Consider the following 27,223-nt stretch of genomic DNA (forward strand, 5'->3'; position numbering starts at 1 on the left):
GTTGCATGCAGTGGCTCCTGCCTGTAATCCCAGCACTTTGGGAAGCTGAGGTGGGAGGATTAGCGTGAAGCCAGGAGTTCAAGACCAGCCCAGGCAACACAGCGAGCTATCATGGTGCCAATGCACCACAGCCTGGGTGACAGATAAGACTCCATCTCAATAACAGCAGCAAAATAATGCAACTTAACACTATGGAGGTAAATTTAAAGCAAATAGCTTTTGGTTGTGCGTGGTGGCTCACACCTGTAATCCTAGCACTTTGGGAGGCCAAGGCAGGAAGATCACTTGAGGTCAGGAGTTCAAAACCAGCCTAGCCAACACGGTGAAACTCTGTCTCGACTAAAAATACAAACAAATCAGCTGGGCATGGTGGTGGGTGCCTGTAATCCCAGCTACTCAGGAGGCTGAGGCAGGAGAATTGCTTTAACCTGGGAGGCGGAGGTTGCAGTGAGCTGAGATTGCACTACTGCACTACAGCCTGGCTGACACAGCAAGATTCCGTATCATAACATAAATAAAATAAAATAAAATAAGTAAAAATAAAGCAAATAGCTTCTGAGGAAAAAACAGAGTTTTCCAGTTTTCCAGTGGCAAAGAACTGATTCTTTTTTCACAACTTTCCCCGCTCAAGGACAGTGGGAGGAATCACAGAGAGGAAAGGTGGGGGCCAGGTGAGGTGGCTTGTGCCTGTAATCCCAGAACTTTGGGAGGCCAAGGTGGGCAGATCACTGGAGATCAGGAGTTCAAGACCAGCCTGGCCAACATGGTAAAACCCTGTATCTATTAAAAACATAAAAATTAGGCTGGGCATGGTGGCTCACGCCTGTAATCCCAGCACTTTCGGAGGCCAAGGTGGGCGGATCACGAGTTCAGGAGTTTGAGAGCACCCTGGCCAACATGGTGAAACCCAGTCTCTACTAAAAATACAAAAATTAGCTGGGCGTGGCGGCACAAGCCTGTAGTCCCAGCTACTCGGGAGGCTGAGGCAGGAGAATCGTTTAAACCCGGGAGGCGGAGGTTGAAGTGACCCAAGATGACGCCACTACACTCCAGCCTGACAACAGAGCTAGACTCCATCTCAAAAACAAAAACAAAAAATTGGCTGGGTGTCGTGGTGTGCACCTGTAATCCCAGCTACTTGGGAGGCTGAGGCTAGAGAATTACATGAGTCTGGGAGGTGGAGGTTGCAGTGAGCCGAGATCGCACCACTGCATTCCAGCCTGGGGACAGAGCAAGACTCCATCTCAAAAAAAAAAAAAGAAGAAGAAAAAAAGAAAGAAGGCTGGGCACAGTGGCTCACGCCTGTAATCCCAGCACTTCAGGAGGCTGAGGCAGGGGGATCACCAGAGGTCAGGAGTTCGAGACCAGCCTGACCAACATGGTGAAACCCTGTCTCTACTAAAAATATAAAAACAATTAGCCAAGCATGGTAGTGGGTGCCTGTAATCCCAGCTACTGGGGAGGCTGAGGCAGGAGAATTGCTTGAACCCAGGAGGTGGAGGTTGTAATGAGCTGAGATCACGCCATTGCACTCCAGCCTGGGCAACAAGAGCAGAGGGCTTTTAGGGACATACATTAGAACCCTTTAATAAAGAGCACAAACTTGCCTTTAAAGCAGAAGATCAGGGTAAAAAAGACAATGGGCTAGAAATTGGCAACATTACACAGTAAAGAAGGATCTGTATTCTAGCAAGCTTCTTTCTTTTTAAAAAGTTATTATAGGGGCCAGGTGCAGTGGCTCATGCCTGTAATCCCAGCACTTTGGGAGGCCGAGGCGGGCGGATCACGAGGTCAGGAGATTAAGATCATCCTGGCTAACACAGTGAAACCCCGTCTCTACTAAAAATACAAAAAATTAGCCGGGCGTGGCGGCGGGCACCTGTAGTCCCAGCTATTCAGGAGGCTGAGGCAGGAGAATGGTGTGAACCTGGGAAGTGGAGCTTGCAGTGAGCCGAGATAGCACCACTGCACTCCAGCTAGGCAATACAGTGAGACTCCGTCTCAAAAAAAAAAAAGTTATTATAGGTATCTACTGTAAAAATTAAAGTATGCTGTTTTAAGGTAGCTACTTTTATTTTTTAAATCTGTGAATGATTTTTTTCAGCATATACAAACCATTTTAACTCTCAAAAAGGAGAAAAGTTTATGTATAAAAAAATACGGTGGAAAGTTCATATCCAGTTGTAAGTAAACACTGCCACTAGGTGGAATTTTCATTCTTTCTATGTTTATTTAAATTTTCCATAATGAAAACATTGCTTGCAACTGAAGTAAGGGTTACTTAAAAGGAAGAAAGTAAATTTAAAAAAATTTTTTTTTAGAGATGAGGTCTCATTCTGTCGCCCAGGCTAGAGTACAGTAGAGCATGATCCTAGCTTACAATAGCCTGGGCTCAAGCAATCTCTCTGTCTCAGCCCACAGAGTAGCTGGAATTACACACATGAACACCTGGTGGAAGAAAGCAAACTTTTAAAAACATTAAAAAAAAAAATTAGCTGGCCATGGTGGCAACTGCCTGCTGCTTCAAGCTACTCAGGAGGCTGAGTGGGAGGACGGCTTGAGCCCAGGAGGTCAAGGCTGCAGTGAGCTGTGATCACCACTGCACTCTAGCCTGAGTGCAGACAGAGCTAGACTCTGTCTCAAAAATAATACAAATAAATAAATAACAAAAATAAGGAGTGGAAGTCCAGGCTGGGTGGGGAGGCTCATGCCTGTGATCCCAACGCTGGAAGACAATGGGAGGAGGATCACTTAAGCCCAGGACTTCACGACCAGCCTAGGCAAAAAGTGAGACCCTGTTTCTACAAAAGATAAAAAATTTAGCTGGTGTAATGGTGCATACCTGTGGCCCCAGTTACTCAGGAAGCTGAGGCAGGAGGATCACTTGAGCCCAGGAGCCCAAAGCTGCAGTGAGTTATATACTCCAGCCTGGGTAACAGTGTGAGATCCCAACTCAAGAAAAAAGAAAGCAAGAAAGCAAGCAAGGAAGTAAGGAGGGAAATAAAGAAAGGAAGAAAGAGAAAGAAAGAGAGAGAGGAAAGAGAGAGAGAGAGAGAAAGAGAGATGAGGTTTCACCATGTTGGCCAGGCTGGTCTCGAACTCCTGACCCCAAGTGATCCACCTGCCTTGGCCTCCCAAAGTGCTGAGATTATGGGCGTGAGCCACCAGCACACCCAGCAGAAAGAACTTTTCTTTTCTTTTTTTTTTTGAGACGGAATCTTGCTCTTGTTGCCCAGGCTGGAGTGCAATGGCATGATCTTGGCTCACTGCAACCTCTGCCTCCCGAGTTCAAGCGATTCTCCTGCCTCAACCTTCCTAGTAGCTGGGATTACAGGCACCTGCCACCACACCCAGCTAATTTTTTTTTTGTATTTTTAGTAGAAATGGGGTTTCATTATGTTGGCCAGGCTGGTCTCAAATTCCTGACCTCAGGCTATCCACCTGCCTCAGCCTCCCAAAGTGCTGAGATTACAGGCTTGAGCTACCGCGCCCGGCTAGAAAGAACTTTTCTAAGCATAAGATAACCCTTCAGAGTGAAGCCTCACCAGCATCTAACTCCGGCAAATGACATTGGAGCAGTGGTTTTCTAGCCTGCCTTCAAATGCAGAATCACAAAACCTAAGACCTGGGATCCTTTAAATCAGACTCTCTGGAGCCCCACTCACAGGTATTCTAGCTGCAGCCAGGGTGGAAAACCTCTGTGATAGCTGATGTACTATTGAGAATCTCTACCTAGATTGGAAAGGTGGATTGTAGGTGTAAAGTGATACCCTTGAAAAGTCCTCTATTCGTGTGCTTGCCACTTACAAACTTATGTGGTATCACCTTAAGTAATATCAGCCTTTAAGAAAGATCAAATAGGCATCTAAGCTGTAGTTGTCGAAAGAAAGAAAAGAAAGAAAGAAAGAAAGAAAGAAAGAAAGAAAGAAAGAAAGAAAGAAAGAAAAGAAAAGAAAAGAAAAGAAAAGAAAAGAAAAGAAAAGAAAAGAAAAGAAAAGACAAGACAAGAGAGAGAGAGAAAGAAAGAAAGAAAGAAAGAAGCCGGGCACGGTGGCTCACGCCTGTAATCCCAGCACTTTGGGAGGTGGAGGCGGGCGGATCACCTGAGGTTGGGAGTTCGAGACCAGCCTGACCAACATGGAGAAACCCTGTCTCCACTAAAAATACAAAATTGGCCGGGCATGGTGGCACATGCCTATAATCCCAGCTACTAGGGAGGCTGAGGCAGGAGAATCGCTTGAACCTGGGAGGCGGAGGTTGCAGTGAGCCGTGATCGTGCCATTGCACTCCAGCCTGGGCAAACAAGAGTGGAACTCCGCCAAAAAAAAAAAAAAAAAAGAAAGAAAAAAAGAAAAGGAAGAAAGGGAAAAAAAATAACCAAGTAGGCATCTGATGCTTCAGTGAGAAGCTGTAGACCTCTTGCTAGATTCCCATTCCAGATTTGGAGAGACTCTTGCCCTATTTTAACATTAATGTTCCCAGGCTAGAGAGAGCAAAGAATCTCCAGGAAGGTGCATTGGTGTCTGGCCTCCTAAGCACTTCTCTCTATATATTTGCAATTAAGGGCCCATGGCTCAGGCGGGTGAGGCCTCACTCTGTTGGGATGTTCTTTATGGCCACCAGCAGAGGGAGCTGCACACCCAGCCAATGGCCGCAGCTGCACCCAAGGGCTAGGACGTGGAAAAAGGTGGAAATGCTGAATCACCCGGATGAGCCAGTCTGCTGAGATTGGATCACAGCTCTATCACATCATGATCTGATTACTTATTTCCCACTGGACTGTGAGCTCGGACCATATCTAATTTATCTTCTGTCTCCTGAGTCTTGCACAGCATCCGGCATACAGTAGCCCTTGGCAAATATTAACTGTGGTTGCTATTTCGGGCATCTGACAAATGAATATTCACCAGACTTGGCCATGTGTTAGCATTCGCTAGGATTGTCAAGAGGCTGAGATGTTCTTCCTCCCTCCCGAAATCACTCACAAGGTATTTTCTGCATCCCAGATCAATGAGACATTTTTTTCCCAGAACACCCTTCCATCATAGAGACCCCTACAAATTAGATCATGAGAAATTCCTCCCCCATCGGCATCCTCCCCATCTTTTCCCCAATCCACAAAACATCTGTCTCCCTGCAGGCAGGGCCTCAGGCCCCTCACCAGTCCCAACCTGGAGTGGACCCACAAGTCCCTCAGCCCAGACGGCTGGGTTAGAGACTCACACGCCGGCTGGCACCAGTGGCTGGAACTTCCACTGCTCCTCCTCACAGTCCAGGAAAAGCCGGTTCATGATCTTGTTCTTCTCTTCCGGGGGGATGAAGTTCTCGATGATTAGGTACCTGAGAGCAGGAATGAAGGAGCGATGGGAAACTGGGTGAGTGAGAGACCACAAGGTGCCTGTAAGAGGTTTAAGGATTAGAAGCAACAAGCCAAGAGGCAGAGGGGGACAGGCGCGGTGGCTCACGCCTGTAATCCCAGCACTTTGGGAGGCTGAGGCCTGTGGATCACGAGGTCAGGAGATCGAGACCATCCTGGCTAACATGGTGTGAAACACCATCTCCGTCTCTACTAAAAATACAAAAAAAAAAAATTAGCCGGGCGAGGTGGCGGGCGCCTTTAGTCCCAAGCTACTCGGGAGGCTGAGGCAGGAGAATGGAGTGAACCCAGGAGGCGGAGCTTGCAGTGAGCCGAGATGGCACCACTGCACTCCAGCCTGGGTGACAGAGCGAGACTTCGTCTCAAAAAACTAAGTTAATTAATTAATTAATTTATTTATTTAAAAAAAAAGAAGCAGAGGCAATGTGGAGGTGGGAAAATCAAGAAGTTAAGCAGAAAGGATACCTACAGAAATACTGCAGCTTGAAAAATGACTGCTTCTAATAGGTACACAAAAATAGAAAAATGAATAAACACTATTATTTGATAGCATAATAGGGTGACTATAGTCAATAACTTAATTGTATATATATGTGTATATATGTGTGTATATATGTGTGTACATACATGTGTGTGTATATATGTGTGTGTATGTGTGTGTGTATATATATATATTTTTTGAGACAGTTTTGCACTTGTTGCCCAGGCTGGAGTGCAATGGTGTGATCTCAGCTCACTGGAACCTCTACCTCCGGGGTTCAAGTGATTCTCCTGCCTCAGCCTCCCAAGTAGCTGGGATTACAGGCACACGCCACCATAGCCGGCTAATTTTTGCATTTTTAGTAGAGACAGGGTTTCACCATGTTGACCAGGCTGGTCTCAAACTCCTGACCTCAGGGGATCCCCCCGCCTTGGCCTCCCAAAGTGCTGGGATTACAGGTATGAGCCACCACCCGAGCCAATTGTATATTTTAAAATAACTTAAAGAGTGTAACTGGATTGTTTGTAACTTGAAGGATAAATGTTTGAGGCGATGGATACCCCATTCTCCATGATCTGCTTAGTTCACATTGCACGCCTGTATCCAAACATCTCATGTGGCCAGGTGCAGTGGCTCGCGCTTGTAATCCCAGCCCTTTGGGAGGCCGAGGTGGGCGGATCACCTGAGGTCAGGAGTTTGAGGTCACTCCAGGGTGGATGACACAGCAATATTCCATCTTCAAAACCAAAAAATCTAATGTATCCCACAAATATTAATATATACACCTACTATATATGCATACTATATACATACACTATATACATTTTTAAAATAATTTTAAAAACAGATTTAAAAATAATTTTTTTTTTTGAGATGGAGTCTCGCTATGTTGCCCAAGCTGGAGTGCAGTGGCTCCATCTCAGCTCACTGCAAGCTCTGCCTCCCAGGATTACATCATTCTCCTGCCTCAGCCTCCCAAGTAGCTGGGACTACAGGGGCCCGCCACCACGCCTGGCTAATTTTTTATATTTTTAGTAGAAGCGGGGTTTCTCCGTGTTAGCCAGGATGGTCTCGATCTCCTGACCTTGTGATCCGCCCGCCTCGGCCTCCCAAAGTGCTGGGATTACAGGCATGAGCCACCTTTTTTTTTTTTTTTTTTTTTTGAGACGTTGTCTCGCTCTGTCACCCAGGCTGGAGTGCAGTGGCGTGATCTTGGCTCACTGCCACCTCCACCTCCCAGGTTCAAGCAATTCTGCCTCAGCCTCCCGAGTAGCTGGGATTACAGGCGCCTGCCACCATGCCCAGCTAATTTTTATATTTTTAATAGAGACGGGGTTTCACCATGTTGGTCAGGCTGGTCTCAAACTCCTGACCTCAGGTGATCCACCCGCCTCGCCCTCCCAAAGTGCTGGGATTATAGGCGTGAGCCACTGCGCCCGGCCCTAAAAATAATTTTTAAAAAATTTAAAATCACTGCTTCTTATGCAAAGATGGTAGCCTCAGGGCCTTCAGAGTTAATTTTGGCCAGCACCTAGCGTCAGTTTTGAGGGGTTCATAAAATACAGGCAGGGAGGTAGAAGAAACTCCAGCACGTGGGCCCATCCCTCAGCCCTCAGACGCATTTTGTTCCTAAGGGACTCATGGGAGAGGAGACAGTCAGGATGCGGCCTTCGGGAAGGAGAGGCCTGAGTAATGATGGCTGGCTGTGGGACCCGGGAGCAAAAGAGCTGCGGGCCCTACTTGAGCTTGAGTTCGCGGGTCTGCTCGTTCTGCGCCTCCTCCAGGTCCTGCCGCACGCGGATGTACTCATCATGCTGGTCCTGGATCTCCGCCTTCACCGCCTGCAGCTTGGCGTAGAGCTGGATGGGGACAGGTGCCACTCAGAGGCTGCTTGGTGTAGCAACGAGGCCCCAGTCACTCAGCCTGGGCCGCAGGGCTGCAGGCTCAGAGTCTACCGACTCAGCCCACGATGAGGCTGGGGGTCCTTTTCTTTACTCCCTGCTGTGCCCAACCCACCACGAATTGGGCTGGGCTATTTAAAGGGGTGCCCTGTCCTCCTACACTGAGGCCTGTGGCCATTGCCTGCTATTTCTTGCTGCTATCAGCATCGTGGAGTGTTCAAACGGGAGGGGACCCCAGGGACCTTTTGGTCCAATACCGTCCTTTCACAGATGAGGAAGCCAGGCACAGCCTTGCTCAAGGTCACACAACCAGCAAATAGAAGAGCCGGAACTGGGACTCAGGGCCCATTTGCAGATCAAGGGCTCATTTGGAGACCCGGCTCAGGGAGCAGGAAGCCTGAGTTTGGAAGGTGACTCCTCCCACTCCAGTCTCTTCAGGGGCTCTCAAAAGTGGGGTGTGGAGGCAGCATGGCCATCCTGCTGCTCTCCAAAGCCGCTGAGGGCTGGGTCCATGGTAACTGCTTCAGTGGCAGTGCCTCTGTCGGGCCTGCCCCAGGGCAGTCACATCAGCCACCCCAAAGGGTCTCCAGGTTTCTCCCAGAATCCAAGCTGGAGCTCTGCTGCTTCCTGCCCTAGACCCTCCTCACATGTACATGTCTTTCCCTTGCTACGGGCTTTGCAGGGTCCTGGTGAGCGGCTATTCTCATCCCTTGACATGTCCTTGAGGGCCTTATGCTCCCCACCTGAGCTTCCTGGGGTTCCAGTCTCCTCCTCAGCCTCTCTGTATTCCCCTGGCCCTGCTCCAGGCCCAGCTATCCCAACTGTGACTCACTGGTGACACTGAATGGGGAAATCACCCAGGACCATAAGGATGGTAACCCTGGATACTGCAAGTGACAGAGTTTGCAGCCTGTCACAGCCCACCCTGGCCCAGGAGAAAAGGCTCTACTCCACCCCCAGCCCCCGCCTCCTGCCTCCCCCTGCTATTCACTCCCGAGGCCCAAGCCATGTCACTCAAGGGTTCAACAGTTCCAGCCAAATGGGGAGGAGTCCCTGAAGCAGACACCCTTGGGCAGAGACTGCTGGGCCTCCAGCACACCTTGACTGGTCCTACTGCAGTGTCTCACCTTCTTGAGTTTCTTGGTTTTGACCTCCACCTCCTGCTGCAGGGACGTGTAGGTGCCCCGGAGCTCCATGGTCTCCTCATCCCGGAGCATCATCTCCTGCTGCATCTCCCGTTCACGACGTTTCTAGGCCAAGGACGGACAGTGTGGCTCAAAGGAGCAGAGCATACCCAGGAGGGCCAAGAACGCTCAGGGGACTGGCTCACTCTCCCTGTGTCGGGACCTGGCTTCACCATGGCCCATGGCCCACATCCACCGCTCCCACCCAATCCTGCAGAGCCCCTGGGAACCCGCTTCTCAGTTCCTAGGGCCATGCCTTTGCCAGGCTCTGCACCACGTGGATGGAGACTCCAGTCCTAAGAGCTGGCCTACTCCAGGGGTGTTAGTCACACAGATGGAGGCACATCACACTGCCTTCCAAGCTGCCTCACCCTCTCCCCAAGTAGTGTAACAGTTTATTGGTAAGACCAACAAATTGTGGTTCTTGATGATTTAGGGAAATAGTCATACAGTTGGCAAAGAACTCGCACCACCTTGTGGAAGGCCCAGGAATTAGCACCAGGTGGCTTGTGGAGGCTGACGTCACGGAGAGCTATCACGTCCTCTCACCCACCAGCTAGCAGTGCCCCTGCCAGAGGGAAGACCGTGGGCTAGTAGACCTGTGGGACCCAGGGTGGCATATCTGAGATTCTCAGCACTGTAATTCCAGAGATCCAGAGTCCACCATGGTTTACTGCCCTACACCTCCCAGATATGAGCTGCAGGCCACGCTCTCCCAGGGGACCTGGCACCTGGCAGCCCTACCTGCTCGGCAATCTCCTGCCTCTTCAGTTCCAACATCTTCTGCTGCTCGTTGGTGTGATCCATGATGTTCCTGCCCCCGATGAGGAGCTTGCTCTCCATGGCCTGGGGACACAGAGGGGTTGGGAGGTGGGCTTTGCAAAGGGTCCACAACATTGCCAGCTGGAGAGATTTTGCTTCCCTGCTCTGTGGTCCTTCTGGGAGTGGACACAAGATGTGTCCCAGATGGGGCCTTGTGGCTTTCAGGGAGAATGGAGTTTTCCCCTCCAGCATCTCAGGTCCCAGTGCAAGGCTCTCATTGTCAGCAGGACCACTAGGGAGGCAGAGAGGGTGCCCCTCGGGGATGTAGGGCACCTGATCTGTTTGCTTTGGATACACAGGAAAGGTTGGTTCACCAGGGCTAGGAGGAGGATGGGGGTGGCAACCTAATCCTGGCAACCAGGACCCAGCTGGTGTTGAGGATTGGGAAAGATAAGATACAGTCACCAGGTAGCCCAGCCCTTAGCTAACTGGCTTCCATCTCAGGAAGACAGCTCTCAACACAGGCAGCAGGAAAGCGTCTAAATCTTCAGCTGATGTGGAAAGCAGAAGAAAAGCCAAAGGGAGCAGACTGCACAGCAAGAAGGAACAGCACGGGCCCAGCACAGCAGGAGCTTTGGAGAAGGCCAGGAAGACATGGTTCTACCCACTTACCTCGAGGCTTTGGGCAAATTATTCCCTTCAGGGCTGTCGTCTACAATACTGGAACACTGCCTATGTTCCAGGATGACTGGCAAACATTTGCTGAGCACTAAGTATCTGTTAGATACTGAGCTAAGCCTTTAACACCATGGTTTCCATCCTCCCCTAAGAGGGGCTATTCCCCTCCCCATTTAACAAATGAAGACATTGAGAATGACCAGCCTAAGGCCATGCAGCTATTGAGTAGCAAAGAGGAGAGATTTGAACCCCACACTCCCAGCCTCACTCTGCGAAAGCCCCTAGTCAGTGCTTTGGAATCTGAAGCTGAAATAATGTCAGATTTGTGTCAACTGTGACTACATAAAATGTATTTTCAAGAGGGTGCTGTCGGCAGCCTCTCGAAAACTATTCTGGTTTGGGGGGTGCCTGATTTGAAATTTTAGAAAATGAAAATAAAATAAGAAGAAAGTGCTCTCCCAGGGTACCCAGTTGTCCTCTGACTTCATCACGGGCCTCCTGGAAGGTTGAAATCACCTTGAACCAGTGGAAAAAGCTGGCTGCTTTTCCATTGGAATTTTTTTTTTCCCAGTGGAAACAGCTGACTTGCCTGAGGGATCTCAAAGCAGGGGGTGCTGTCAGACTTGGGGAGCAGGAGACCACCTGTAAGAGCCACATCACTGGGAACACAGCCGGACAAGGGTTAACAGTCGCTTTCGGGAGGTCAGGGACTGGGCTGTGTGAGGCTTTGTCATCCAAAGACGCTGAGCGAAGTTGGGGCAGCCAGAGAGGCACGAGCCTCACTCCAGCCCCACATAGCCTCAGAGGCTCAAGGCGGGCTTTGAGCCCTGGAGGCTGTCCGTGCTGCCACACTGCAGCTGCCTGTGCTCCTGGTTAATGATCTCCTCACTTACCCCATCACCTCGTCACAGACCTAAACCCATCCTAGGCTCCTCCTTCGCACTCCAGGTCAGCATTTGCAGGACCGTGAGAGGGAAGAATCCCTTACACTGCACCCTCAGCGACTCACCGGCCTCGCCTCATCCCTGCCCTGCCTCTCATCCACTGCATCTGGCCAGTGAGTCAAGGCCATCAAACCAGATCCTCAGTGTGGCTCCCACCACCCGCTCTTTTTCATTCTCACTGATAGCTGCTAACTTCATTGCAGCCCCCACAACTCTCCTGGACCACTGCTGTGGTCTCCCCGCTGCTTCGGTGTCCTCTTCCACACCTCCACCACATGACACCCAGGCGGAGCCACTAAAAACACAACTCTGGGCTGGGGACAGTGGCTCACGCCCGTAATTCCAGCACTTTGGGAAGCTGAGGGGCGGTGGATCACTTGAGGTCAGGAGTTCGAGACCAGCCTGACCAAAATGGTGAAACCCCAGCTCTGCTAAAAACCTCAACTCTACAAAAATACAAAATTAGCTTGGCGTGGTGGTACATGCCTGTAATCCGAGCTACTCGGGAGGCTGAGGCAGGAGAATTGCTTGAACCTGGGAGGCAGAGGTTGCGGCGAGCCGAGATCACGCCATTGTACTCCAGCCTGGGCAACAAGAGCAAAACCCTGTCTCAAAAAAGAAAACAAGAATTCCAGCTCTCTCAATGTGCGATGGCATTTCACAAGCTCCTGGGTTCCTCCTCCCACTCCACATCTAACTGGAAAACTGCTACTTATTCTGCAAGACACACTTTGACCACTGGGAAATTTTCCCTGATTCCCTCGAATTTGCTCTTTCGAGCCCCCTCAGTAACCAGGCCATATTCCTCCTATTTCTCATAATAGAATCATTATTCATTTACATGCTGTCTCCCCCTGTGAGCTCTGTCAGGGCAGCAGTCATATCTTACTCATATCTCAGAGCCCCTGGACTTAGCTCAGTGCTTGGCAGATAACAAGTGCTAAAATACATATTAGATGAACCAAACAGAATCCTTGGGGGTTGTCCCAGAGTGGGTTCCAGGTCCCTTCCTTGGGCTCTCTCTCTCTCTTTTTTTTTTTTTTTTTGACAGTCTCGCTCTGCTCTGTCACCCAGGCTGGAGTGCAGTGGTGTGATCTCGGCTCACTGCAACCTTCACCTCCCAGGTTCGAGCTATTCTCCTGCCTCAGCCTCCCACATAGCTGAGACTACAGGTGCGTGCCACCACACCCAGCTAATTTTTGTATTTTTAGTAGAGAAGGGGTTTTGCCATGTTGGCCAGGCTGGTCTCGAACCCCTGACCTCAAGTGATCTGCCCGCCTCGGCCTCCAAAAGCGCTGGGATTACAGGCGTGAGCCACTGCACCCGGCCACCTTGGGCTCTCTTTATCCCAGTTTCTCCTCCTCCCATTCATCAATCCACACTCACTGTCACGGGGCCCGATCATCTGGGGAACCTGGCAGGAGGGGTGGGGTGGGCGTGAGAGAAAAGAGAAGCAGCACACGGAGGAGGTCCCTACTGTTGTGGACCACGGATACCTGATCCCGTGACGCTGGGTCACAGGTCTTCGGGAGCCTGCTGTCTGGCCTGGCCTCCGAATCTGGGATACACGTGTCCATTTCAACCCTAAGACCTTTCACTTCCCCAGCATTTTATGTGACTCTAGCATTCTTTATTCTTTGACACCTAATCAAAAGAAACTTGTTCTCAAATTTCACTGCATGTTAGAATCACCTGGGGAACTTTTTTAAAATTCCAGAGCCAGGTGTGGTGGCTCATGCCTGTGGTCCCAGTTGTTTTGGAGGCTGAGGCTGGAGGATTGCTTGAGCCAGGGGTTCAAGATCAGCTTGGGCAACATAGCAATGCCCTATCTCAAAAATAAATAAGCAAATCAAATAAAAAATTCAGACCTAGTGAATCAAGATCCATATTATACTGAGATTCCCAGGTAATTTGGATGCACATGAATGTTTGAAAAGGACTGCTATAAGGGGCATGCATACTATCAGCACTGTCATTTTTCCAGTGAAAGCCCACAGAGGTTATGTAACCCATCCAAGTTCACATCACGGCCCCCTCAGTAACCAGGCCATATTCCTACCATTTCTCATAATAGAATCATTATTCGTTTACATGATCTCTTGCCTGTAAGCTCCCTCAGGACAGCAATCTTATCTTACTCATATCTCAGGGTCCCTGGACTTAGTACAGTGCTTGGCAGATAACTATCTGTGAGCTTTCACTGGAAAAAATGATAGTTATATGCCTCTCATTAAATTTAAATGGAGATTCAGCTGAGCAGGATGGCTTATGCCTGTAATTGCAGCACATTAGGAGGCTGAAGTGGGCGGATCCCTTGAGTCCAGGAGTTCAAGACCAGCCCAAGCAACATGGCAAAACCCGTCTCTATAAAAAATATAAAAATGGGTTGGGCACGGTGGTGTGGGCCTGCTACTCGGAAGGCTGTGGCAGGAGGATCACTTGAGCCTGGGAGGTTGAGGCTTCAGTGAGTTGAGATCACACCATTGCACTTTAGCTTGGGCGACAGTGAGACCCTGTCTCAAAAAAAGAAAGAGAATTAAAAACAAAAAACTTAAATGGAGACCCGGCCCAGACCTGCCTGGCTCCAAAGCCCAAGCTCTTCCTATTGCAGGGGCTGCAGTGACTCCTTTAGGAAGCAGAACCTGCTAAAGGAAAGCAACATGTTTCCGGCAAGAGGAAATGGTGTCTGACTAATCTCCGAGAGTTCTTTCAGAATGGGATGGAATGGGTTATCACAGCACATGGGGAAGCCAGTGACCAGAACTCTGGAGGCTAAAGCGCTCTTGGCAAGGCTGCACATCAGAGGTTATTCAAAGTTACATGGGGAGTGAGAAGATGGAGAAAGGGGAAGTGAACTAGGGAGAGGAAACAGAAATAAACAGGTATTTCTCTGGATGGAAAGGTGCTCAAGTGTGAAACAACAGGACTAATCTCTGAAGCTGTGCAAGAAGGAATGCATGGGTGAAATACCCAACCTCACAGACACCCCCAAGTCCTCCTAGGTGGTAAAGTACAAGAGAATTTCTAGCCTATGTAAGCTGACAAAAAATGGCAGATGAGCCATTTTTTTGTTGTCAATTACAATTTTACATTTTGGGGAAAAGGAATCCTAACTCTACTAATTAAATGATAGCCATGGGCAATCAGTTGTAAGCCCTAAAAAGGGGAGGAGGAGGAGGAGGAGGAGGAGGAGTAACACTCCATTGTTCCCAGAAGACGCTGGCTGAAAAGTCAGCTAAAAAGTCAGTAGCATCTGCCCAGGCACCATCATGAAGGCTTTTTGGAAACAAAACATTACACCCTCATATAAAACCATGATGCAGCTCAATAGGGAGTACTGTGTGTAGTTCTCTTACTGCATTTCCAGAGACATAAAGGAGAGAGAAGATCAAGAGAAGGGAGGCTTAGGCCAGGCACAGTGGCTCAAGCCTGTAATCCCAGCACTTTGGGAGGCCGAGGCAGGCGGATCATGAGGTCTGGAGTTAGAGACCAGCCTGGCCAACATGGTGAAACCCCATCTCTACTAAAAATACAAAAATTAGCTGGGCGTGGTGGTGCACACCTGTAGTCCCAACTACTCAGGAGGCTGAGGGAGAAGAATCCCTTGAACCCAGGAAGCGGAGGCTGGAGTGAGCCGAGATCACACCATTGCACTCCAGCCTGGGCAACAGAGCAAGACTCTGTCTAAAAAAAAAAGGGAAAGATGGCTGAAGCCATCCCAGGGCTATTATAAGAGACTTTAAAATACAGAACTCAGTTGGGTGTGGTGGCTCATGCCCGTAATCCCAGCACTTTGGGAGGCAAAGGTGGGTAGATCACCTGAGGTCAGGAGTTCGAGACCAGCTTGACCAACATGGTGAAACCCCATCTCTACTAAAAATACAAAAATTAGCTGGGTATGGTGTCACGTGCCTGGAATCCCAGCTACTCGGGAGGCTGAGGCAGGAGAATCACTTGAACCCGAGGTGGAGGTTGCAGTGAGCTGAGATCGTGCCACTGTTATTCCTGCCTGGGTGACAGAGTGAGACTCTGTCTCAAAAAAAATAAAAAGTAAAAAAGGACTCTTTGTTCTGAAAAGACAAAGAAAAGTTAAGAAGATAAGTCTGGAAATGAAACAATCAAAACTGGGGGTGAAAAGGAAAGATCCAGGCTTTTCCAATCCATCCTGGCATGTACAGTAAGAGCTCACGCCTTGAGGTTTGACAGCAGCAGTTTTTAGGACAAATGAAAGAGAGTTTTACTCTTTATAGAAGGTAATACATTTACGAAATTTGTTACTTCAAGAGTTAACCCTGGAGGAAAGGCTTACCAGTCTATTAAAGAATTCTGGGGACACGTTTTTAACCCTTTATTGTCTTTCTCTCCTTTCAGGAAAAAAGAATTGCACAAATATCAAAATCACCATAGAAATAAAATGAGAAATGCCACATATTCCCTACCATGGCTACTTGGTGTCTTTCATTTTCCCTGGTTTTTTTTTTTGTTTGTTTGTGTGTTTTTTTGTTTTTTTGAGAGAGTTTCACTTGTTGCCCAGGCTGGAGTGCAATGGCGTGATCTCAGCTCACCCACAACCTCCATCTCCTGGGTTCAAGTGATTTTCCTGCCTCAGGCTCCCGAGTAGCTGGGATTACAGGTGCGCACCACCACACCTGGCTAATTTTGTATTTTGTAGAGACGGGGTTTCTCCATGTTGGTCAGGCTGGTCTCAAACTCCCGACCTCACGTGCTCTGCCTGCCTCAGCCTCCCAAAGTGCTGGGATTACAGGCATGAGTCACTGCACCCAGCCCTTTTTTCACCTCTATGGACATATTATAAACACAAGTTTATGTCTTGCTATTTTCAATTTACCTAATATATGTATACACACACACACGTATATAGATACACATGTACATGTATATATACGTATATGTACATGTATATATAAGTATATAGATACACATGTATGTATACGTATATATGTGTGTATATATGTGTGTGTGTGTGTGTATATATATTATTTTTATATATATATATATTTTTTTTTGAGACAGAGTCTCACTCTGTTACCCAGGCTGGAGTGCAGTGGTGCAGTCTCAACTCACTGAAACCTCCCGCCTCCCAGGTTCAAATGATTCTCCGGCCTCGGCCTCCTGAGTAGCTGGGACCACAGGCACCCGCCACTATGCCTGCCTAATTTTTATATTTTATTGTAGAGACAGGGTTTTGCCATGTTGCCCAGGCTGGTCTTGAACTGCTGGACTCAAGGGATCCACCTGCCTCAGTCTCTCAAAGTGCTGTGATTACAGGTGTGAGCTAATTTTTTGCTTTTTTAGGTAACTTTCTTAGAAAGAAATTTCAGAAGAGGACAAAGGGTTATAAACATTTTGTGTATCTTGAAACATATTGTCAGTTATCATTCTAATGACTTAAACTACTGCCAGCAGTAAATAATGGAACCATTTTTATTACAGCATCATAGGCATGAAGTATTATTATTATTATTATTTGAGACAGAGTCTCACTTCGTTGCCCAGGCTGGAGTACAGTGGTGCGATCTTGGCTCACTGCAACCTCGGCCTCCTGGGTTCAAGCAATTATCCTGCCTCAGCCTCCTGAGTAGCTGGGATTACAGACGTGTACTACCACACCTGGCTAACTTTTGTATTTTTAGTAGAGATGGGGTTTCGCCATGTTGGCCAGGCTGGTCTCGAACCCGTGACCTTGTGATCTGTCCACCTTAGCCTCCCAAAGTGCTGGGATTACAGGTGTGAGCCACCACGCCTGGGTCCGCATGAAGTATTATTATTATTTTATTTTTATTTTTATTTTTATTTATTTATTTATTTTGAGACGGAGTCTTGCTCTGTCACCCAGACTGGACTGCAGTGGCGCGATCTCGGCTCACCGCAAGCTCCACCTCCCGGGTTCACGCCATTCTCCTGCTTCAGCCTCCAGAGTAGCTGGGACTATAGGCGCCCGCCACCACGCCCAGCTAATTTTTTTGTATTTTTTTAGTGGAGACAGGTTTCACCATGTTAGCCAGGATGGTCTCAATCTCCTGACCTCCTTATCGCCCACCTCAGCCTCCCAAAGTGCTAGGATTACAGGCGTGAGCCACCGCGCCCGGCCATGAAGTATTACTATTTTTAAAATTTGTTATGGCTAGGCACACTGGCTCATACCTGTAATCCCAACATTTTCAGAGACCGAGGCAGGTGGATTGTTTGAGGCCAGGAGTTCGAGACTAGCCTGGCCAACATGGCAAAATCTCATCTCTACTAAAAATACAGAAATTAGCTGGGCATGGTGGCGCGCACCTGTAATCCCAGCTACTCGGCAGGCTGAGGCACAAGAATCGCCGGAGGTTGCAGTGCGCCGAGATTGTACCACTGTACTTCAGCCTGGGCCACAGAGCAAGACTCTATCTTAAAAATAAAATAAATAAAATAAAATAAAAATAAACATTTGTTATAATAATAGATACAAAATTGAGCCTCTGCATTCATTTTATATTCTCCATACTTTTAAGGTGGCCTTGTGGAGGCCTGAGCTTTCCTTTCCCAACATACTCTATATTGTGTTTTTAAAATCTTTTTGGCGATTTTTCTTTTTCCATTAGAGACAGGGTCTTGCTCTGTTGCCCAGGCTGGAATGCAGTGGCATGATCAGAGTTCACTGCAGCTGCAGCTCCCGGGCTCAAGAGATCTTCCCACCTCAGCCTTCTGAGTAGCTGGAACTACAGGCATGTGCCAGCATGCCCCGCTAATTTTTTTGGTGATTTTCAAGTGAAGAGATGAACCTCAGATTCAAAACGAAATTCTTTGTTTATTCAGACCCCACCCTCCCCAGCTACCCACACCTAGGCCCGAGTCCTCCTCACTCAAAGGCTACCACCTCGCCCTGTTCCTGAAGCCACCTGGACACTATCAGGCATACTTTGAGCTGCCAGTCAGGCCTGGGGTCTGATGTATTAGCCAAGCAAGAGTGCTGAGTCCCCAAGTCCCAGCCCTCCTTCCTTCCTCTTCCCCATTACAGGAGTCTCAAGACCAGCTCCCGGGCTGGTTTCTGCCCATCTTTTTCCGTGTTGGATCTCCTCTGTGGACCTAGAGCTCTGCTTCACAATGTCTCCTGCGGGCTGGGCCCTGGGCTCCAGGAAGAGCATCCTGGACGATGACTAACTGGCCACTGTCACTCCACCCATCTGCCCAATGCCCCTGTGTTTCTCTGCCAGCCCTGCCGGGACCCAGCACAGACGTGGTCTGAATGACAACTAAATTTGCCTTATCAGTCACTGGCCAAGTCTTGCCCACTTGCTCAAACCCACACTCTCAGCCAAGCCTGGCTGACAGACCAGTCTTGTGCTGGGAAGAGGGGGCTGGCTCTGGCATGAAATCTGTGGGTGGGCCTCAGTCCAGGTGCAGGCTCTCTGCTCCCTCCTTCTCCCCAGTCTCAACCTATGTTGTCTGCTTCACTCCCATGCTCGGAAATATGTCACACATGAGATTCTTTTCTTGGCTTAGAAATAGATTTTTTTTCCTTTTCTTTTTTATTTCCACATTTGTCTGAGGATACCAGTGGCCATCTCCTCCTTTCTCTCAGAGATCTCGAGCCTTTTCTTTTCTTTTCTTTGAGACACAGGATCTTGCTCTGTTGCCCAGGCTGGAGTGCAGCAGTTCACTGCAGCCTGGACGTTCCAGACTCAAGAGATCCTCCCACCTAAGCCTCCCAAGTAGCCAGGACTACAGGCTCGTGAGCCATCACACCCGACTAATTTTTTTAGAGATCCTTAACCATCACTTATGAGGGCAGGGAGGGACAGGGATGCCTGAAATCCCTGAGCCCAGTTCAGGCTACAATATACCAAGCAGGGGACGTGGGAATGTGGAGTTCCTAGTCCTGAAGAGAAGTTCCCTGAAGCTCTCAGCCATTCTAGTCAATGCTTCTTTTGTAATATTTCAGAGCAAAAGACTACAGGTGGGTGGGCCTGGGGACAGGACTGCGTTTGGTTCTGCTGATTCTAAACAAGCCAGTGTAACTAAAAGGCCAGCAGAGGCTATGGGGGTGGAAAAGACAGGGCTGGGAGCTGCAGGGCACCATGGTCTCACGCTTGAGAGATGGGTATGAAGGGCAGGGTAACCACGGGGACTTTGGGAATCATCAACCCCAACCCCCATGCTTTATAGATGGGAAACTGAGGCCTAGAGGTGGAGTCCTCGAAGACTGAGTCTCCTAATTAAGGACTCTTTGTCTAGCTACTGCTCTTTTTTTTTTTTTTTTTTTTTGAGACAGAGTCTCATTTTGTCACCCAGGCTGGAGTGCAGGTGCACAATCTCAGCTCACTGCAACCTCTGCTCCCAGATTCAAGCCATTCTCCTGCCTCAGCCTCCTAAGTAACTGGAACTACAGGTGCCTGCCACCGCGCCCAGTTAGTTTTTGCATTTTTAGTAGAGATGGGGTTTCACCATGTTGGCCAGGCTGGTCTTGAACTCCTGACCTTAAGCGATCCGCCCACCTCAGCCTCCCAAAGTGCTGGGATTACAGGCTTGAGCCACCGCGCCCCACCTATCTAGCTGCTCTTATATTGACTATGTGCTTTCCAAATAACTTCCCAATTTGATTAGAGCCCTGATTCCAGGTATCAGAGGCAGGTCAGCTGCTATGACAACAGCCAGGTCACTACAGGGACAATGCTAGCTTGTAGACACAGCTGGGGGTACTCAGAGGCTCACCTTTAACTATTCCAAGAGCAAATGGAGTGCAAAACCAGAGCGGGGCCCCAGTACTCACAAAGCACTGACGTGGAAAGCTAGAATGGAGACAGCCAGGCCCAGCCAGTCACTCTTCTGGGAAGATAGCATCAAGTATGATTTTACCAGGACAGATAAGCCAAACAGGCTCTGCCCTGCCACTGCCACCTATCTGTGACATTCTGCAGGAGACAGGAGTCTCAGATGCAACTGGCCATGTGCCTCGACTGGGTTAACTCCTTTTTACCTTAATCGTCCTATTTAATGCTCACAAAAACTTATGAGATAACAGTTATGATCCCCATTTGACATAAAGGAAAACTAAGGCCCAGACAGGTAAAGTGATTTGCTCAAGGTTTGGAGCCAGTAAATGGCAGAGTGATATTTGACCACCACTGCCCTAACTCCAAGTCCAATGTCCTATTCTCTGTTCCATGGCTTTCTTCCAGGTTCCAACAGGAAAGCACCTTGGAGAGAAGCAGCATTTGGTATCTGTACCTTTGCCAACTCAGGAACCAACAGGAAAGCTCAGAGCCTCCTTGCTTTCTCTTTTGGCTGAAATAGACAGGGCTCTGCTGCTGCTGCTGCTTCTGCCTGTGTGACTCTTATGGGGGTCTTTGAGATAAGTGGATTAGAGCTCTTAACTGTGTGCTGGCAGGGAGGTTGTCAGGATCCTAGAGTCCCAGAGAAAGGCTAGAAACTCTGGAAGAATGTTTGTGGGAAGGGTCCCTGCACAAATTCCATGGTGGAATGACATAAACAGTGGCTGGGTGTGGGAGTCAGGGTGCTCCAGTCCTGCTCCACACTCTGCCACTCTCTTTGCTACAAAACCTAGCTCTTCAGCCCTCTGGACTTCCACTTCCTCATGGGGAGGAAAATGGGGAGAATACCTGCTACCTTTCAGGCCTTGGGTAAGAACAGCAAGTTGGGCTGGGTGCAGTGGCTCACGCCTGTAATCCCAGCACTTTGGGAGGCTGAAGCAGGCAGATTACTTGAGCCCAGGAGTTCAAGACCAGCCTGGGCAACATAATGAGACCCCATCTCTACAAAAAATTTATTTTAAAAATTAGCCAGGTGTGGTGTTGTGCGCCTGTAGTCCCACCATCTACTTGGGAAGCTGAGGTGAAAGGATTCCTTAAGCCCAGGAGGTTGAGATTGTAGTGAGCCGAGATGGCACCACTGCACTCCTGCCTGGGTGACAGAGTGAGACCCTGTCTCAAAAAACAAAACAAAAAACAGAAATAAAACAAAACAACCAGCGAGTTTGAGAGTAGGTGTGAAAGTGCTTGGTAAGTGATAAAGCACGCCCAAATGTTAGTCGTTACTCGCTGTTTTGGTATCTGATTGGTATTTTACCCACCACTTGCCACAAAGGGCAAAAAACAAAACAACAATCTCAACAGACCCTGCTTCCATCTCTTAGAAAATATAGCCACCCCTACCTTCACAGACCTGTTTCTCCTTTTCCAGCTCCCTGATTGTACATCGTGAGGAGTCAGTAGTAAGGGAAGAAGAAATGAAAGAGACAATGGGGAGGGGATGAAGAGGACCATTTTCAGATGAATAATGCTATTTTCAATGATTTCCTGCCCTGGGGGACAAAGATCAGGAGACTGAGTCTGAGTCTTCGCCTTGGATGGCTCAAAACACAATAAAAATGACAAACGGTTCAAGTGCTAGGAATTTCCTTATTAAGAAGAAAGAACAATTTGAGATCAGGAAAATATTGGCCAAGGGATGAGGTGAGGTGGACTGCAGTCTTGTACTAGACAAGGCAGGGATGCCCAGAGTGCTTCAGCTCACCTTGAAGAAAAGCAAGAAGGAAACTAATCAGCCCTTTTGCTTTAGTGAGAAAACCACGAGCCCCTCAGATCAATGCTTATCTTCACCTTTCCACCCTATTTCTCTACTTATTTGTGGCTTTCTAGAGGGTTTCTCTTCAGCAAATCCAGACAACAGAATGTTCCAGTGTCAGAACTGGATGAAACTAAGGACGTATATAGTGTAGTATGAGCAGTTTACAGATGAGGTGCAGGGCCCAGAGGGCTTAGGTTAGTGGTCCTTGGTCACACAGCCTCTAGGATCCCAGTCAAGGCTGGGCCATTCTTCTCTGTCCTTCACTGTCCTTTATTCAGGCTGATTTCTAACCCTGGCCTGCTTCCAAGGTGAATCAGCAAATGGTACAGAACGCAAGGAATCATCTTTTTTTTTTTTTTTTTTTTGAGACGGAGTCTTGCTCTGTCACCCAGGCTGGAGTAGAGTGGCGTGATCTCGGCTCACCGCAACCTCTGCCTTCCGGGTTCAAGCGATTCTCCTGCCTCGGCCTCCCGAGTAGCTAGAATTACAGGCATGTGCCACCACACCCAGCTAATTTTTGCATTTTTAGTAGAGACGGGGTTTCACCATGTTGGTCAGGCTGGTCTTGAACTCCTGACCTTGTGATCCGCCTGCCTCGGCCTCCCGAAGTGCTGGGATTCCAGGCGTGAGCTCCCGCACCCAGCCAGGAATCATCTATTGGTCATTCCTTACAGCTTGTGGGAGGGAAAGTGACTTGTCCAAGGTCACAGGATTACCAATAACTGAGTGTAAGTGAGCATTATTATCAATCCTGGATTTTCCTCAATTATTCACTACCTTTAAGCAAATCTTCCAACTAGGCATTAACATATATATTTTATATTTCCCCTCGTCTTTTTTTAAACCACAGAACCCTGACAAAGGGCTTTTTCCTTTAAAAAATTCAGATTAGTTTTTGTTTAATTTTTTAAAAGTGGGTGATGGGTGCACCAAAATCTCAGAAATCACCACTAAAGAACTTATCCATGTAACTAAAAACCACCTGTTCCCCCCAAAACTATTGAAAAAATAAAAAATAAAAATAAAGTCTCAGATGATTTTTTAAAGTATTATATGCTTATTGTGAAAAATAAAATAAAAAGGTATAAAGTGAAAAATAAAAATTCCCCTCCATATTAAAATCTCTAGCAATAACCATTATTGCGAGTTCTTATGATTCCTTCCAGAAATTTAAAGAATTTAAAGACGAAGTTAACTATATCTACTGATTTATGTCCTTGGCCATGGTTACTTAAAAAGATTTTTTGGGCCTTTTTTTTTTTTTTTTGAGACAGAGTCTCACTCTATCGCCCAGGCAAGTGCAGTAGCGTGATCTTGGCTCACTGCAACCTCTGCCTCCTGGATTTAAGTGATTCTCCTGCCTCAGCCTCTGGAGTAGCTGGGACTAAGGTACATGCCACCATGCCCAGCTAATTTTTGTATTTTTGGTAGAGATGGGGTTTCGCCATGTTGGCCAAGATAGTCTTGAACGCCTGGCCTCAAGTGATCTGCCCACCTTGGCCTCCCAAAGTGCTGGGATTACAGGTGTGAGCCACCGCACCCGGCCAAAGATTTGTTGATTACACGAGCGAATGGTGGTGGGCTGAGGTTAGAAGGTGGGAGTTTGCGTCATACAGAAGGACAAAGATGAGTTAAATATCTCAGGAGACAAGAGTTCCCACTGGGGCTTATTAGTCAGGGATCTGGCATAATCCTTCCTGTCTGAGCTGACATTACAGTGTGGAAGTGGAGTCAGGCAGACATGGGCTCATAACTCTGGCCCCACCACTTTCTAGGTGTGCAACCCTGGAATGTTCATTCCTTAATGTGCCTCAGTTTCCTCACTGGTCAGATGAAGATTCATGCTACTGTGAGGATGAAGCAAAATGATACACATAATGAACACATCAGGCCAGGCGCGGTGGCTCATGCCTGTAATCCCAGCACTTTGGGAGGCCGAGGCAGGCTGATCACCTGAGATCAGAGAGTTTGACACCAGTCTGGTCAACACGGCAAAACCTCACCTCTACTAAAAATACAAAAATTAGCCAGGTGTAGTGGTGGGCACCTGTAATCCCAGCTACTCGGGAGGCTGAGATAGGAGAATCGGTTTAACCCAGGAGGTGGAGGTTGCAGTGAGCCGAGATCGCACCATCACACTCCAGCCTGGGAAACAAGAGTGACACTCTGTCACACACACACACACACACACACACACACACACACACACACACACACAAACACATCAGAGTGGTTGGCATTAAGCATGCATAGAAGAAATGGTAGCTATCATTATTACCATCACTGTTGTTATTTTTCTGCTGGCCCACCTGAAGAAAGAAGAGCCTGCACGTACATTAGCTAGTGCTATAGAAATAGCTCAGCATGGTGGGGTGTGGTGGCTCACGCCTGTAATCCCAGCACTTTGGGAGGCCGAGGCGGGTGGATCACAAGGTCAGGAGATCGAGACCATCCTGGCTAACACAGTGAAACACCATCTCTACTAAAAATACAAAAAATTGGCCGGGCATGGTGGCAGGCACCTGTAGTCCCAGCTACTCAGGAGGCTGAGACAGGAGAATGGCGTGAACCCAGGAGGCGGAGCTTGCAGTGAGCTGAGATCCTGCCACTGCACTCCAGCTTGGGTGACAGAGCAAGACTCTGTCTCAAAAAAAAAAAAAAAATTAGCCAGGCATGGTGGCGGACACCTGTAGTCCCAGCTACTCAGGAGGCTGAGGCAGGGGAATCGCTTGAACCCGGGAGGCAGAGCTCGCAGTGAGCTGAGATCACTCCAGCCTGGTGACAGAGCGAGATCATATCTCAAAAAAAAAAAAAAGAAAGAAAAAAAAAATAGCTCATCCCAGGGCCTGGGACTCTTCTGTTGAGTATATCTGGGAGGAACATGAGACAACTACAGAGTAATTTTTTAGTATGAGGTAGAGTTAATGCCCAGGAATTTCTCAGGATATTAAAAATTCTAGATATACCAAACAGCAAGTGTGGGTGTCCTATAAGGTCTGAGCATGAGGGTGTGCCTTGTACAGCCTCTACAGCTGCAGAGCTGGATCTGTGGAAAGAGAGACCATTTTGTTTTATTTTCCTTTTTTTGAGTTGGGGTCTTGCTCTGTTGTCCAGGCTGGAGTGCAGTGGCAAGATCAAGGCTCACTGAAACCTTGAACTCCTGGGCTCAAGCCATCCTTCCAGGTCAGCCTTCTGAGTAGCGAGGACTACAGATGTGCACTACCATGCCTAGCTTTTTTCTTTTTTCTTTTTTTTTTTTTTTTTTACTTTCTTGTAGAGATGGGTTCTGGCTTTGTTATCCAGTCTGGTTTCAAACTACTGGCCTCAAGTGATCCTCCCACCTCAGCTTCCCAACATACTGGAATTTCAGGCATGAGCCACTGCACCTGGGGAAACATTTTCTTATTCATTCAAACATGCCACCTGGTTCAGCAGCTCCAGAAGAGGTGCCCCAGACTGGCCAGGAGCAGTGGTCTGGCAGAGAAAAGTGCCCGTCTCTATCTGAATTCCAGACCTTTCTTCCTACTCTTCAGAGCACAATGAGAATATTATCAAAGCCACTTTATCCAATCTTGTGCTCTGCGGAGGCTGGAAATGACTCAGGGCAGTATGATCACACCCTCCTCCAGCCAACACATAGCACGAGAAACCTGACACTGGACCAAAAGGCCCGCTGAGCCTCAATGTCACTTGAAGCCCAGAATCTCAGATGGAAATCCATTAGAGTCATATACTTCCCACTAGTCAAATCTTTATGTTACAAAATGCCCCCAGAACTCAACAATTCTGTTAACGGACCACACCCACCAGGGATGAGAAGGAACACAAGACACTGCTCTCACCAACATTAAGAGGTCACGGACTGTGACCTGGATCCACACCCAGCTTGGAGTATGGGTCACTTGTTATCCGAAGGCTTCTTTCAAGGGTCTGATCATACAGGACTGAGCTGATCACGCAGCCCTACAAATCTCAGAGTGTCTGGCATGGGGCTGGTGTCCTTGGGGACATGCAGATGGAACCAGATCAGCTTTGTGGTAGTCTCTGGAGACTGGAGATAGCCCTATTTGAAGACTAACATTAAGATCAGGACAGTGGGATGATGCACAGAATTTAACCCTCTCCACTACAGCACTTCCTCTCCCAATCGAGGTTTCTTCTCCCCAAAAACCCTGTCATCCACACCGTTATTTACCCGCTCTCCCTCCTCGCCTGTTTCTCTTTCCCCTCTTTATTGTCCCTCTCTATTTCTCTCTTGCTTTTCTCCTATTTTCTCTCTTTCTCTCTTCTCGTCTTCTCATTGTCTTTGACTCTTCTCTAACTGGTTATGACAGAGAGCTGAAAAAATCCTCTATTACGTTATTGTTTGAATTCATACTATATTAAAATTTAAACCTGGCCGGGCGCGGTGGCTCAAGCCTGTAATCCCAGCACTTTGGGAGGCCGAGACGGGCGGATCACGAGGTCGGGAGATCGAGACCATCCTGGTTAACACGGTGAAACCCCGTCTCTACTAAATACAAAAAACTAGCCGGGCGAGGTGGCGGGCGCCTGTAGTCCCAGCTACTCGGGAGGCTGAGGCAGGAGAATGGCGTGAACCCGGGAGGCGGAGCTTGCAGTGAGCTGAGATCCGGCCACTGCACTCCAGCCTGGGTGACAGAGCAAGACTCCGTCTCAAAAAAAAAAAAAAAAAAATTTAAACCTTCTGGTCTTAATTTTCAGAAAGCTAAATATTTTCTATTTTGCTGTTTAAAAAATACCATTTTAAACAATTAAGGGCCTTTAAGAGAAAGGGATTTTGAAGATCATCTGGTTCAATGGCTTTTCTGATACATCAAGCCCTTAGAGCACCATTGACATTCTGTCTCTCCTTGAACACTTCCAGGGATGGGAGCCCATGACTTTATTGGGACATGATTGATGTGTAAAAAGCTGTACATATTTAGGCTGGGCACAGTGGCTCACGCCTGTAATCCCAGCACTTTGGGAGGTCGAGGCAGGTGGATCACCTGAGGTCAGGAGCTCGAGACCAGCCTGGACAACATGGTGAAACCCCATCTCTACTAAAAATACAAAAATTAGCCAGGTGTAGTGGCATGCACCTGTAATCCCAGCTACTGGAGAGGCTGAGGCAGGATAATTGCTTGAACCCAGGAGGCGGAGGTTGCAGTGAGCTAAGATCGTCCCACTATACTCCAGCATGGACGACAGAGTAAGACTCAATCTCAAAAAAAAAAAAAAGCCTGTACATATTTAATGTATACAACTCAGTGAATTTGGAGACAGGTATACAACCATGAAACCATCAC

At 48.2% G+C, this 27,223-nt stretch overlaps 1 protein-coding gene across 1 annotated transcript in view; it reads right to left on the minus strand.

Annotated features, from left to right (window-relative positions):
- LOC105479794 (kinesin family member 3C) overlaps window positions 1-27,223 on the minus strand; it is a 53,304-nt gene that overhangs the window by 17,196 nt on the left and 8,885 nt on the right. The window contains exons 2-5 of the mRNA XM_011738080.2: window positions 9,688-9,789; window positions 8,887-9,009; window positions 7,599-7,717; window positions 5,224-5,340 (exon numbers count right to left, since the gene is read on the minus strand). Of these exons, the coding sequence (XP_011736382.1) occupies window positions 5,224-5,340; window positions 7,599-7,717; window positions 8,887-9,009; window positions 9,688-9,789 (461 nt within the window). The remainder of the gene's footprint in view (window positions 1-5,223; window positions 5,341-7,598; window positions 7,718-8,886; window positions 9,010-9,687; window positions 9,790-27,223) is intronic.

Source organism: Macaca nemestrina, chromosome 13, assembly GCF_043159975.1.
Source record: "Macaca nemestrina isolate mMacNem1 chromosome 13, mMacNem.hap1, whole genome shotgun sequence".
NCBI lineage: Eukaryota > Metazoa > Chordata > Mammalia > Primates > Cercopithecidae > Macaca > Macaca nemestrina.